Source organism: Cyprinodon tularosa, unplaced genomic scaffold (genome assembly GCF_016077235.1).
Source record: "Cyprinodon tularosa strain WSP-4 unplaced genomic scaffold, ASM1607723v1 ctg71, whole genome shotgun sequence".
NCBI classification, from domain to species: Eukaryota; Metazoa; Chordata; class Actinopteri; order Cyprinodontiformes; family Cyprinodontidae; genus Cyprinodon; species Cyprinodon tularosa.
This window is the reverse complement of record NW_024039463.1, coordinates 4,799,472-4,814,121: the sequence shown is the minus strand read 5'-3', so window position 1 is coordinate 4,814,121 and position 14,650 is coordinate 4,799,472. Positions and strand designations below refer to the sequence as shown.

At 37.5% G+C, this 14,650-nt stretch overlaps 1 protein-coding gene and 1 non-coding gene across 7 annotated transcripts in view; both read left to right on the top strand.

Annotated features, from left to right (window-relative positions):
- megf11 (multiple EGF-like-domains 11) overlaps positions 1 to 6,285 on the top strand; it is a 180,930-nt gene extending 174,645 nt beyond the window's left edge. For all 6 annotated transcript variants that reach the window (XM_038268941.1, XM_038268939.1, XM_038268938.1 and 3 more), the window contains 3 exons: positions 4,079 to 4,123; positions 4,776 to 4,982; positions 5,134 to 6,285. In XM_038268941.1, coding sequence (XP_038124869.1) covers positions 4,079 to 4,123; positions 4,776 to 4,982; positions 5,134 to 5,309 — 428 coding nt within the window. In that variant the 3' untranslated portion in view covers positions 5,310 to 6,285. The remainder of the gene's footprint in view (positions 1 to 4,078; positions 4,124 to 4,775; positions 4,983 to 5,133) is intronic.
- A 6,845-nt stretch (positions 6,286 to 13,130) lies between these two features.
- On the top strand, positions 13,131 to 13,202 carry trnaq-cug. The gene has a single exon. It is a non-coding gene; the product is annotated as a tRNA-Gln (tRNA).
- Positions 13,203 to 14,650: the final 1,448 nt, after the last annotated feature.

The window sequence follows — 14,650 nt, the reverse complement described above, 5'->3', positions numbered from 1 at the left end:
CAATGCTTGCACACTGTTGCACTATTATCCACAACTTTCTTTCCGCCGTCATCGTAGGTCACTCTAAATGCAAAGTGGTCCCATACAGCAGACCTATAAAGTGCTGCTGGTGCGTCTTCCCACTCGCCATACCCACACAATTCTCCACAACAACTGATTTTTTTCTGCTACACGCGGCTAAGCTGCTTCGCTTCTTCTTCTTCTTCTTGTTTACTACTGGTGGTTGGCTTTGGTCGCAGGACCGCCACCTTCTGCTCTGGAGTATACGCGCTTCCCCTATGAGAAAAAGGAGCAGCGCATGAACCGAACGCAACACACGCGAATCGAACCGAGACAGTCGAACCGAACAGTTCGGACGGTTTTCATAAACCGTTCCATCCCTAGTATATACTGTATGTTACAGAGCAAGTTGATTTATATGGCACATTTAAGTAGCAAGACCATTCAAAGTGCTTTAACAAGAAACAAAAAGAACCAGAGTACATTGCAATGGCATAAAGGTAGCACAAATACTTAAAGAAAAAACAAGTACGTAAATAATTTAAATATGATAATGATTTAAATCATATTTTAGCCTGTTATATTAATCAATATGAGGTTGTGATGAGCAATGTCTGTTCAGGGCAACAGGACAGAACATACAGTATCTACAGGTATGCGCTTTTAAACATAGCATGGGTTATCCATCAGTCCATGATTCCTCTTCGTGGTTTTGGTCATTTTTAACACAGAAACAACACATTGACATGAGTAAGTTGAAACAGCTGTATAGACAAACACAATTTATTTTGTCATTTTGTTTACACATAGTGTATACAAAACAAGATTTCGATGCATACAGCTTTTCAACAGTGAGTGAGCAACTGTTAAATGAACATTTCCTTTTATAAAGTATATGTTTATGTATAAATGTATATGTATGTATATGTATAAAGTGCAACACAGAGATAAAAGAAGATGAGGAGGGATAAGGAACCAATATGGTCCAATATGGATATTGGACTCCAACTTTTGGAGTCCAATATCCATAACCACTCTGGTCAGAGCTGTTTTTGTGCTGTTGAGCCGACAGAGACCCCATTGAACATTTTCATATAGACTTGAGGTGAATGTTGAGCTGAGTCGAAACAACTTTTTGTAAACTTTTGGAGATGAATGGGAGGTTGGAATTTGTCCTGTAAAAAGAACTAGGTTCAGGGTCCAGAGTGGAAGTTGAGGGAAGTTGTAAAGTTGCCAGTTTTCTTGTTATTATAGGATGAATCTTTTATGCAAAGTGGTTGGGAGAGGATGTAACACATGGATGGCTCTGATTTGCGGATTATATCCTCGACCTCCTGTCACTTTGTGAGGGAAAGTGTGATTAATGCAGATTCATGGTCATTGTGTGAGTGTCCGAGTCTTTACCCTTACTTTGAGTAGATAGAATTTGTATTAGCTGATGGAATTAATATTTTAAACATTAAAAGAAGATATTTAGACATTATGCACTTGAAATGAGACTGCATTCATTATTTTCTTATTTTAAATCTATTTTTTTATTCCATTGGCATAGTTTCTCATTTACCTGCTCAATTCCAGAAAAAATTTACTTATTTTAAGAAAACTTAAGTTTCTACTTTTTGGAGTGTGGGCCCTTAGTTTAGGTATTAACTGATGCTAAGAAAGATAAAGTGGTTAATGTCTTCCCACCAGATGTCCTCTGGACAGCATCCCGTTCATGTTTTTTGCCAAGGATCTGTTCTATAGAAATCAATTTGTGGTCTATGTTCTGGTCTCATATGAGTTGATGATCGTCTCTCCCTAGTGGTCTGGAGCACCTCTGTTATTCATGGGCATCTGCAGCTATTTCTCTGTCGTCCTTCAGAAGTTTCCTTCACTTGTGCGATAATAGTCCCTCAAACACATGTTTGAAGATCAAACTGCCTCAGATCGCTGTTCCTTAATTAAAAAAACCTGAACTCTCAAACCTGATTGTCATTCTGCACATTTCTGGATATCACCTTTAGATAAAATCATTAATAATTACATACTTCCCCAAAACTAAGAAGTCATTTTAGAGTTGCCATGAACATACATTAAAAGACTTTTTAAAGAATTTATAAAACCATTAAAAAAGGGCTTGTCGTTGAAGATGGTGAAATACATGTCTAAAAAAAAAGTGAAAAAGCAAAAGGCAGGATAGCACAGCCTAAATGTATAAAGGAGTGAAGATATAAGGAACATCATGTATGATGTAACATGCAGAGAAAAAAAAAATAATCTTTTTAACCCTCTACACATTTTGTTGATGGAGGGGAAATCCAAATTTGGCTCAGGCAGCCAGAAAATGACTTGCTGCTCCATTTGTTTAAGATGAATATACAGATGAGACACTTTGAGTGCCGTTACTTATTAAATAACATAATCTGCAGATTTCAACAGGCCGTTTTTGTGATTTTTTTTCCCCTACCTGGTAAAAAAAAAGTCCTGTTCACAGTTGTTATAATAGATGACTTAAAGTAATAGTGGAGGATGATCTTTTTTCTGGTGGATCATCAAAATAAGTGGTCCTCCTAATTGTCAGTCATTCTGATGGTGATATTTTTACGTAAGGCCTTCCTAAGTGCTCGTCCCCATTTTCATTTTCTTAGTGGTGGTGGGTATGACATGGTAGAAAAATTGCAAATCTTCTTTTGGAAAGTAAGCTTGTATGAGCAATGCAAACAGTAACTTTTAAACAGAGCATGCAGGAGGAGAAATGTGCTTGTGCACGCTCTTGCTCATGTTTAATAGGCGTTCCCTCTCGGGAGCGGGTACAGGGTTGTGCAAATGTTTTTTTTTTTTCTTTTTTAGTAAACATTCCTAAACGTCGAATTAGATGCATGAATTGTTTGACAGTATTGCTTAAAAATAAACTCTTAATATTTGTCTTTTAAGCAGTGGCCAGAACAAACCACTTAGTAATTGAAGCTATTAAACATTTCAACCTCCTTGAAAAAAACCCTCAGTTTTACACAAAGAAAACTAACCCCAAAGAAAAATGCTGCCACCACCATGTTTCCCTATGGGCCTTGTGCTTTTTCAGTGTTAAGCAGCCTCAAAAGTTCACATTGACATATTCCTCCAAAAGGTTCTTGGAGACATCTGCCAGTCTTTGCTGTTTTCTTACATTTTCTTTCAAATAACAGACTTTTGTCACAAACTAATACCTTTTGGCTTAGACATACATATGATGGCGTTAAATAAGGAATGCCTCTGACCCACTTCCACCTGTTTGATCTACCTGAAATTTAGCATGTGCAATTATTTATGTTTCTATAGATTATGTGCTAAAGTACAACTCTGTACTAATTGTGATTTCTGATTTACAGGGTTTTGAGCTGAGTCAACTCTGAAATGGAGCCTGTTGAGTGTCAATCTGTTTTTTATATTTGAAAGGATGCACACCACGGGAGACTTTTGATTAAATTAAAGTAACTTATGGTGATGATACCCCATCATATGGCCTTACAAGGCCATACAAAAACCGAATCAGTGCTCAACACTCTACAGGCTCCATTTCAGACCTGACTCAGTTCAAACACTTGTAAATCAGAAATCGCAATTAGTTCAGAGCTGTAATTGGTCAAATAATCACACATGCAAAACTTCAGCTAGATCAAACAACTAGAACTGGATCAGGGGCATTATTTATTGAATGTCCCTCGTAGAATGCATGAGACATACCTCACCTGTAAAACATAACCAGTTGTTAAAAGTGTGGCTTATGTAGGAGTCACATTACAACCAACCTGATTGATAGTTCCTTTATTTGATGACTTTGATCCTTTATAATATCTCTGCAAACTATGTGACTTAAGAAATAGTGTTATTGTTTAATTGTTTAAATTGTTGTTTGCTGTTTTTATTCGTTATGATTGTTTTTTTTTTTCATGTACTAGGGACCAGATTTGTAAATTAGCAATTAGCTACATGGCAGTGGTTACTGTATCCTAACAGTTGGGCTTGTTCTGTCCCTGTCTGATGAACTTTAAATAAATGAATGAGTAAAAATGAATCAGTTTTTACAAATATTTTTTCTTGTTTTCCAACTTCTCAGAAGTTCAACAGAATGAGGCACAGCCCCAAAGAGCATCAAGAAAAGGTGAGCAGATAGCGTTGGAATACGCTTTTAAAGTATTTTTGAAAGTTGATCTGCCAGTTGAATCAGATTCAGCTTTAAATATGTGACGAGAAATCTTTTCACGCTTTCCAGCTGATGCACCAGTTTTCAATTTAGGATGGTTTTTTTCTTCCCATATTGATTTCATAGCTGCTAAAATGTCACATCTGTATTTTTTCTTTTGATTTATACAAGAATTCTCTGAAGTCTGGACAGGATCAGGGGGGGCTGAGCCTTTATCCCAACAGTAATTGCTTTCCATGGCTCGCTGCCTGATACATCATTTTGTCTTCGAAGCTAGGCAGTCGATGTTGAATGTAAGGGACCCAGGGGTGTGAAGAGGGCTTTGCTGCAGCCTCTAATGAGGCCTCTTATCAGATTGATGAGACCGTTATAGATGAGATGAGCCCTCCACTCTCTTGCCTTTGTACTCTTATTACTATATACCACCATTAGTTACCTGCCACAGACAAAAGAAATTCAACTTCAGAATAGCAACAAGCTTCATTGCCATTCTCTTTGGCATTCTCCGATATTGGCTTAAATTCATATATTAATACCACTATTATGAGTCTCTGACAGCCACTTCATCTTTTGTGATGCTGCATAAAAACTTGTCTTGTGGCAACTGCAGATTACATAAAGAGCTCCATGTGCAACAACAGCCCCTGCTCCCTGAGTAGTGATAATCCATATGCCACTATCAGAGACCCACCCGGGCTGGCGTGCAAGCATACAGAGAGCAGCTATGTGGAGATGAAGTCCCCCTCCCACCGTGAAGTCCCCTTTGGAGGAACCGCCACTCTCCTGGCCACTGTAAGCAGGAACGTCTACGATGTTGGTGAGTTTAAGCATTTGGGGATCATTTGTTTTAACTGACTGGGCCCTCGATAAGATTTAATAATTTCGATAGATCATGAGATCTTCTTGCATCAGTCTCATCAATTTTATCTTTACTAATATACATCCTTTTTTCCTCCAAACTGTTGCAGAGCCAACCGTGAGTATCCTGCAAGGACCCAATGGAATGGCCACAGGTTTCTCCCAGGGTTCCTATGACCTGTCCTGTGGCAGCCATGTCCCCAGCCACTACGACATTCTGCCAATGCGTCACAGTCCCACACATACGCCCCCAGCAGCTCCAGAAAGCCCCAGTTCCTTGCTTTAAAGCAAACACCCTCCACCTGGCCTGGACAACTTTCAGCCAATGGCTCTCCCTTTGTCTCTGTATGTGTCCGATTAGGTGCTGATATTCTGAGAAGGAGAGACAGCCACAACTCCTTCGGCGCTCGTCAGCTCCCTTCCTGTGACCCTGAGGGAGAGTGAGGGGGAGAGAAAAAGTGTCTCAAACACCAGCGACCGTTAGCCCGTTTTATTTTGTCATGAAGCCGGCCACTCAGACTGCTGCCTGGCCTTTATATGGACCTCCTGATGTGGACTCTTCCATACATTCTTGAGAGGAGGACACATGCACTGAGTGGAAGGTTTATTTACAGGGAGAGCTATCATCACACTGATTTTTATGCCATAATATGTGTTTATTATAGATGAACAGCCAAGTGTAAAGTCCCTCTCAACCAAAATTATTTTCCCGGAGAGAGAGAAGGAAGCATAAAGAGAAGTTCTGCTCATCAAACCCAGAAATGAAGGAACATTTCCAATCTAAATGTTAGAAATGGAGACGGGACTGAAAAGCAGTTGAAGCAAGCATGGGTAAAATAGAAAGTCATTATAATGGTTCTGTATTTGCTGTTATCCAGTAATGATCACAGTCATATTACTAATGTAAGCTAATTTTTGTTGTTAATGAGGCCATGTTTATTTAGACATGCTTTCAGGTCACAGCATTCATGCATTTATTACATTGAGACTTAAAAACACAGAATCGGTCTAATGTTTGACCTTTTTTCCACACGTTAATGAAGTGTTTCAATCTTGTGTTGATTTCCATGTAAAGACGTTTTTTTCTTAAAATGTCTTGGTTTCTATTTAAATGTTACTGGATGCTTTGATCTTTTATGTTTTGTATTTGTAAAGATTTTTTGGGTTTACATGTTAATTTATATTATTGATGATTTCCTTTAAGTCAATGTGGTTATAATAATAATAATAAAAAAAAGATGAGCATGATCAGATAATGATACCCACGGATGTAGATAACACATGATTTATCTTCTTGTGAGATTAGCTGTGTCATTTTGTGAGCTGTTTTTGAAGTCACTAAAAAAATATTCTCTCTTTCAAATTGTAGATTAAAAATAACTTTTCATCTGACCAATTTAAGACCCCAAAACCTTTATGAAGAGGATTCATGTGTGACAGAAATCCATCTCAAAAAATTTCTTTTTATTGTCCTATGGGGCTAATAATTTATTTTTTTAATCTAGTAGACTGAATTTGCTGAAATCCATTTCAACCCTCTGTTGAAGCAATAACATGTTGACAATCGATGCACAGATAGCATTTCGGAGCTGCCGGACATTATCTCATCTATGATCAGCGAAGTAACAAATGAACACACCTGTTTGTCCTTCTGAGACCTTTTTTCCTAGTTTCTGTCACATAAATCTGGTTGTGGTTTTGGTATTTAAGTTTGTTTCTGATTAAATACCTCCTCTGTCACCAGAAACCTGTCTCACTCAGATTAATGCACTGAATAAGAACAAATAAATTAACTTGATAAATGTAGCTAATGTGCTAATTTAGGTTCGGGAGCAAAGCCACGCCTCGCCACGCCTTTAATCACTTAGCAAGTCTACTTGTGGCTGGCTCTCACACGCAGCGCACTTTGTCTTCTGCTCTCGACACCGTGCTCCCTCCCTCTCATTGCTTTCTCTCTCCTCATTCTCTCCTGCTTTCTTGTTCCTGCTCTAAACATCTTTCATTCAAACAAGTCCTCAACATATCTCTATATGATTCTCTTCAGCTTGTAAATCTTCCTTAACTATCATCATCCAACCTTGTTTCCTTCCAATCTTCCAACTATTCTTCATCATCCCTCTTTATTAACCCTTGCCATCCTCTCCATCCCTGTTTGACCCAACCAACTAACCCACTTTTTATAACTCCCATCCCACACATTCTTCTTTGAACCTTCAATAAACCACTCATCCTTGTTAATAATTCCCTTTCCCATCCCACCCATTACCCCAATCCTTCTTTACATCCTGCTTTGTTCACCCCATCCCTCTATTTGACCCCATATTCTCATCACCCCTCTTATTTCATCACATTTATCATCCATTATGGTCAGTCTTTCATCCCACTTTATCCAGTCACCCCTCTTAACAACCTTCTTTCTTCTCACTCTTCATGTTTTTTTTCATTCCCCTCTTCATCCCCTTTTCATTCTACTCTTCCTTCCCTTTTTACCCCCCCTTTTCATCCAAGTTCTCCCTGCCATGAATCTTTACTACCGTCTTCCTTCTGTCCCATCCACCTCAGCCCTTTATCCAATCCCCACTCCATCCCTCTCTTCCTTCCATCTTCCCTCACATCTTTTACACACAATAATTATCTCTTTATTCCTTCTTCATCCTCTCTATGACTGCCGTTCATCCAACTCAATATTAACTTACATATTTAAGAGCCGATTTCATCTCTCATCCTCCTCTTACCTTTTTACAACCCTTTTCATCACTCTTTTTGTCATGTTTTTTTTGAGAAAACCCCAGAACCAGACAGATAAAAACTGAAATGTTTGATAATAAAGTTAAGTAGAACATATAGATGAGAGAGAGAGCGAGAATGAGATGTTGGAACACAAGCAGAATGGTAATAGTCAACAGAGAAAACTGAATCTTAACGCTGAATCCTGTAAACATCAATGCCAAATGCAGAGGCAGACAAGAGAACCAGCAGTGTAATTAGAAGAGATGTGGAACAGCTGTGGCAGAATGAAAACAGTGAAGCTGAGGAAAACACCCATTTGAGTGGAGTTGAGAAAGAAACTATTAACCTTAGGGATAAGATAAACAGATGGGAAATAAATAAAATGAATCTGCACAAAGAAAAGAGGGAAAAATATTCACTAAGGCATGAACTACTGTATGAACTAACTGACCCTAAATGGCAACAGCGGCCACAGAAATGTACTAAACACAGCAAAGCCCACAAGAGATTAAGAAGAAAGCTTAAATCCCGAACACAAAGAGAACCTGACACTTTTCCTTCTCATCCCTCCAAACTCCCTTCATCCACTTGTTTCTTCTCATGCTGTCTTGTTACTCTTTTTAACCATCCATTTGTACATAAATACTGTATGTGTTTGTGTGTTTTTGTGCTTTTATCCCATCAAACCTACGTTTGTGGCCCAACTCCAAGTCTCATTAACCCCAAACAAACTTTGAAGAAATTCCCTCTGATTATTTCACATTTAATGTATGTGTGTTGCAGTGCTTGTCATATATCTACCAACAGTTTAGTTTACTCTTGTTTTCCCTTACATGTGTCATTAAACTGCAACCAGTTTAGCAATGCATTGTGAGCAGGAACAGTAGTTAGTTAATAAACTGTCAATAAATAAAAATCCATAGTTGACCATTTAAAGGGGCAGATGAAATACTGCAAGTCACATGTTATTGTTCATCAAAGGCTAATTTTCTTTTTACATTTAATCGTTTTAGGATCCATTGGATGCCTAATGTTTTATTTTTGTGTGTGGGGTATGATATGTAAAAGCTGAACAAAATCAATCTTTTCACCATCATTTTTGAAATGTAGAAGAACTTCAGAGAGATTTTATTGCTCTGGGAGAGTATCAAATTGTGGAGGTGCTTCAACTAACAACCTCAGAGGGATCAATCTCCCCAGCCCTGCCTTTCTGGAAGTCAGAAAATCAACTACGAACATCTTTGAACTCAACCAGTATAAGAAATTCAGAAACAATGTTTAATATGCAGTTTCCTGAATATTATTAGTTTAGATAAATCAATATATTTTAAAAAAAGACTTCGGACTAGCTGCTGAGGAAAAATAAACAACACTGTGAAAAGATAATGGTCCAAGAATTAAATGTGTCACATTCACTTTATCACTAATAAATTGAGCTGCCGCTTATTTTGATTTTATTTTGCCAAGTCACAGCTAGAAAAAAAGGGAAGCAAAGTTAATCTGCTAGATTTTCTGAGTCTGCCTCTAACAGATGCAGAATAATGTTCATTTTACTTCTGCACTACCAGGATTAGTTTGTGCAACACTGACATCTGTTCTGACTCTCTCTCAATATGTTATTTAAAGCTTTTATTATCATTTCTTTTCTTATTTTTGTCGTTTTAAACACATTTGCATCATCATTGACACATCAGAAATTGGCATTTAGTGCAGCACAGTTACATCAACCTAATTTCAGATTGCGTTAGGATTTTCAAGCCACTACTTTGATGTGCTTAACATATTCAGTCTTTTCCCACATAATGTACTTATCATTTGTTTTTAAAATAACTCAAGGTATGTTTCTTTCTGCTGCCCCCACTATAGAGAGCCTTTTAGTGAATAGGTTGAGTTTCAAGTAAAAATGCAGAGTTGCAACAAGTCAAAGACACTTTGAATGAACAGGTATCCATCGTTTCTTTTTTTTTATTTGGGACCTGAAGACATCTCTCTGATGCCTGTCTGATGTAAGAGATGGGACTCAAACATCAGTTGGTTTTTTAATAGGAAAATATATCCTAAGGTGTCATGGACATTAAAGGGAGACTTCAACATCTAAAGGAAAACAAAAATCCGACTTATTTTATTGGTCTCTTGTGATCCAAATGTCACATCTTACTGTCTTTTGTTGTACTCTATATGACAAACTGTGTAAAACTTCAGTATTTCATTTATTCCTCAGAAGTGAAATAAAAAAAGGAAAAATAAACTGTCTAGCAAAAGTATGCATTTATTTTGTTGCATATTCATGTGTTTGCTTGGGATTTTATGAGAAAGAGGAACACAAATATTGTTTAGTTGTGTTACTGAAGTAATAGACACTCTTTTCTTTCCCTACTTTTCCTATTTTTTATATATATATATATATATATATATATATATATATATATATATATATATATATATATATATATATATATATATATATATATATATATATATATTATTATTATTATTTTTTTTTTTTTTCTTTCACAAGTCTTCCAAAATAACTCAAGCTATTCATGTCCAATCATCTCTATATCATTTCAGTTTAATTGGTCCTGCTTAGGAGCTTCCGCCACTAAGTTTCACCGAGGACATTTTTGAATCAATCCTTTTTCAGATTATTATATTCAAAATCATCCCTTGGTGTATTACTACATATTATTATACAATTCAGAAAACTTAGGGTCAGTAAACATGTGTTTAGAAACTCCTTCATTTGGTTCAGGAATCAAAGTACCTGGTGTGGCTGCTAAATTGCCCTCCTAAACATGAACCACTCTAAAAGCAAAAGCTTTGGTAATTTCCTCAGTTAGAGCATTTAAATGTGACTCATTGCATAAAAAATGCTGGAAAGATCTGATCTGTTCCAATGTGCACTGTATAAAACCTTAAACTCAACACTATTCCTGACATTTTGAATTGAAAAAGCTTCCTGGATGGGAAGCGAATTGTCCTCAAACTTGGAAACCAAGTCCAGTTGATTGTTTTTAACATATTTTACAGATGAGTAACAAATATCTGTGTATGTATGTATATATATATATATATATATATATATATATATATATATATATATATATATATATATATATATATATATATATATATACACTATATTGCCAAAAGTATTTGCTCACCTGCCTTGACTCACATATGAGCTTAAGTGACATCCCGTTCCTAATCCATAGGGTTCAATATGACGTCGGTCCACCCTTTGCAGCTAGAACAGCTTCAACTCTTCTGGGAAGGCTGTCCACAAGGTTTAGGAGTGTGTTTATGGGAATTTTTGACCATTCTTCCAGAAGCGCATTTGTGAGGTCGCACACTGATGTTGGACGAGAAGGCCTGGCTCTCAGTCTCCGCTCTAATTCATCCCAAAGGTGTTCTATCGGGTTGAGGTCAGGACTCTGTGCAGGCCAGTCAAGTTCATCCACACCAGACTCTGTCATCCATGTCTTTATGGACCTTGCTTTGTGCACTGGTGCACAGTCATGTTGGAAGAGGAAGGGGCCAGCTCCAAACTGTTCCCACAAAGTTGGGAGCATGGAATTGTCCAAAATGTCTTGGTATGCTGAAGCATTCAGAGTTCCTTTCACTGGAACTAAGGGGCCAAGCCCAGCTCCTGAAAAACAACCCCACACCATAATCCCCCCTCCACCAAACTTTACACTTGGCACAATGCAGTCAGACAAGTACCGTTCTCCTGGCAACCGCCAAACCCAGACCCGTCCATCAGATTGCCAGATGGAGAAGCGCGATTCGTCACTCCAGAGAACGCGTCTCCACTGCTCTAGAGTCCAGTGGCGGCGTGCTTTACACCACCGCATCCGACGCTTTGCATTGCACTTGGTGATGTATGGCTTGGATGCAGCTGCTCGACCATGGAAACCCATTCCATGAAGCTCTCTGCGCACTGTTCTTGAGCTAATCTGAAGGCCACATGAAGTTTGGAGGTCTGTAGTGATTGACTCTGCAGAAAGTTGGCGACCTCTTCGCACTATGCGCGTCAGCATCCGCTGACCCCGCTCCGTCAGTTTACGTGGCCTACCACTTCGTGGCTGAGTTGCTGTCGTTCCCAAACACTTCCATTTTCTTATAATACAGCTGACAGTTGACTGTGGAATATTTAGGAGCGAGGAAATTTCACGACTGGATTTGTTGCACAGGTGGCATCCTATCACAGTTCCACGCTGGAATTCACTGAGCTCCTGAGAGCGACCCATTCTTTCACAAATGTTTGTAAAAACAGTCTGCATGCCTAGGTGCTTGAATTTATACACCTGTGGCCATGGAAGTGATTGGAACACCTGATTCCAATAATTTGGATGGGTGAGCAAATACTTTTGGCAATATAGTGTATATATATATACTGGTCGGGTTAGTTTCATTTAAATATGCATCCTTTGGCTGCACTTTGCAGGGACTAATTCCATAGCAGAGCTCAGCTGCAAATCTTTATTGTTGTCACGTCCTGCCACAGGAACTGTGAGCATGCAATAGACCAGAGCTGAATCTTTGCTTCGCTTTTTTAAGTGTATAATCAGTATTCATCTCAGTGGGGCTTATGATTTTCACTAACTCTGTATCCAGCTGAACCCAATTTTGCATGGAAATGTACCTTGACAAACATGACTCAGCATAGAAATAAGCCCTTCAGTAAAGTAAGGGGAGAGGAGAAGTTAAATTGATTATCTAATTGAATCTTGCTCATAAGATGAGTGATCAAATGATTAATTTAGTGGGTAAAATCTATACACTCATCTTAACACATACAGTTCACACAAAAAGGTGATATACTGGAAAGGAAAACACTGATTCACTGTCTATGTAAAGCTGTAAGGAAACCCTCTCATTATCTAAGCTGAATCATAATTTAGATGCTCTGTCTGACGTCCTGATACAGTTGATGAGCCTAGATGTGAAATACTGTCAAGCATAAACAGCTTTGTGTATAAATAACATTAACCTGACATTTAGGACGTCTGATAAACAACAGCTACTGTAACTTGTATTAGCCCACTGATTGATAACTTCGATGTATACTCTAAAAAAATAAATAAATATATTTCTAGTAAATGTTATTCCAATTTAATTTGTTTTCAATTTGAGGACAATGTTGTTTTGGATGATTCAGATCAATGCAACTACTGTCCACCAGGGGGCGGCAGGTGATCGTAAACGTATGATCATCGAAGGAGCATTAGCAAGAACGTGACCGTAACAACTGATCGAGGTAATGAAAAAGGTTGCTGCTTTGTGGTATAACGTGGTAAAACTAAAAATATAAGAACATGATATGACCTGAGCTCTTCTGGTATTAATACTAATGTGTGGTGAATCATCGTTACGTGGTTCCATGGTGTAATGGTTAGCACTCTGGACTCTGAATCCAGCGATCCGAGTTCAAATCTCGGTGGAACCTGTCTTTTCTTTTCACTGTATATGTAAATGTATATTTTCACGATATACATTTGCTTCCCCTGTTTGAAACTATTTTAATCTAAAAAAAAAAAAAAACACTTCTGGGATCCCCAACACCCTTACAAGTAGTCTATCAGTCCAAATGCAAACATTTGTTGGAAGAGATTGGGCAAAATTATTTATCTGTAGTAGTTACAAAAACTTTGAAAAAGCAATCATTGTATTATTGATTTAAAATATGTCATGCTTATGAGTAAAAATACTTGACCAGAGTTATTTTTGTTACACTGTCATATAAAACAATAAAAAGTGTTCTTAGTTTAACATGATAGAACAAGTCAAATATCTTTTTTTTTGTAATCTACTGTTACAAAACATAATTAGCCAATTACAATATCATTTATTTAGGGGGAGAAATCTAATACAACTAATCTCTATATAAAATCCTTATCTACCTTCATTAACCAGATTTTCTTCTATTAAACCTAATTACGACCAGACAAGTAAGTACAATTACCCATGACACCACAAAGTAGGCTTAAAAATCTCAGAATAATAAAAAATGCCCCATTCAAGTACAAGCACGTCAGACAGACACCTTAGAAACAATGTCATTTTGATTTATCTGTTTAAAAAGGTCCAACTGCAGCTTCCACAGTGGACTCTATTCAGCCACTGCAGAAGCTCAGCAGTAGTTGGCCTATTGTTGTTTCATCGACCCGCCTTATACATATTGAGAAGATCACAAAGGAAACTAGAACATCTAAAGTGCTTCAAGTTTCAGTTCTTTTTATAAGACCTGAAGTTGCTTTGCTCATTCAGGACCTGGTTCCCTTGTCATTATTTATATTAAATGAGAGAAGTGTGAATTTAGAAGAAAATCCAGAAAGTGAATGTCCAATCATTTTGTCCAAGTTCACATGAGCATTGTGGCAGGAAAACGCTCACCAACAAATCTGACTGCAGAAAAAACACCTACCATATAAGAGATTTAGTGTAACACAATTAAAGCTTGTTTCCAAATCTGATGGAGGAACTACAACATGATATTCAAATTTTCATCTGTGGTCCAAAACTCTCTGATGTGGTGTCACAAAAATTGATTTCCTAAGAAAACTGAGCTTAAAATTCTCCTTTAGCAATGTGAGAGTCCAATTAGGAGTTATCATAAACACTCAATGGCAAGTGTTTTTAGGTAAAGGGTTAATCACTTTTTTTTTACATTGGGTTAGAATTATTTAGATAATTAAATTAATTATTTGAAAATTGTCCTTTGCACAAACTTTTTGCTCTTGTTCCATGATTTGAAATAAAAAAAAGTATAATATCCATCAGATTTCACAGTACCATGTTGTGTGGCAGTAACAGACCATGTGAAAAATACCCATGTTCTCCTGTTTTGGTCCATTTCTTCTTATGGGTTATTTTCCTTCAGCCTATTCTTGTTTT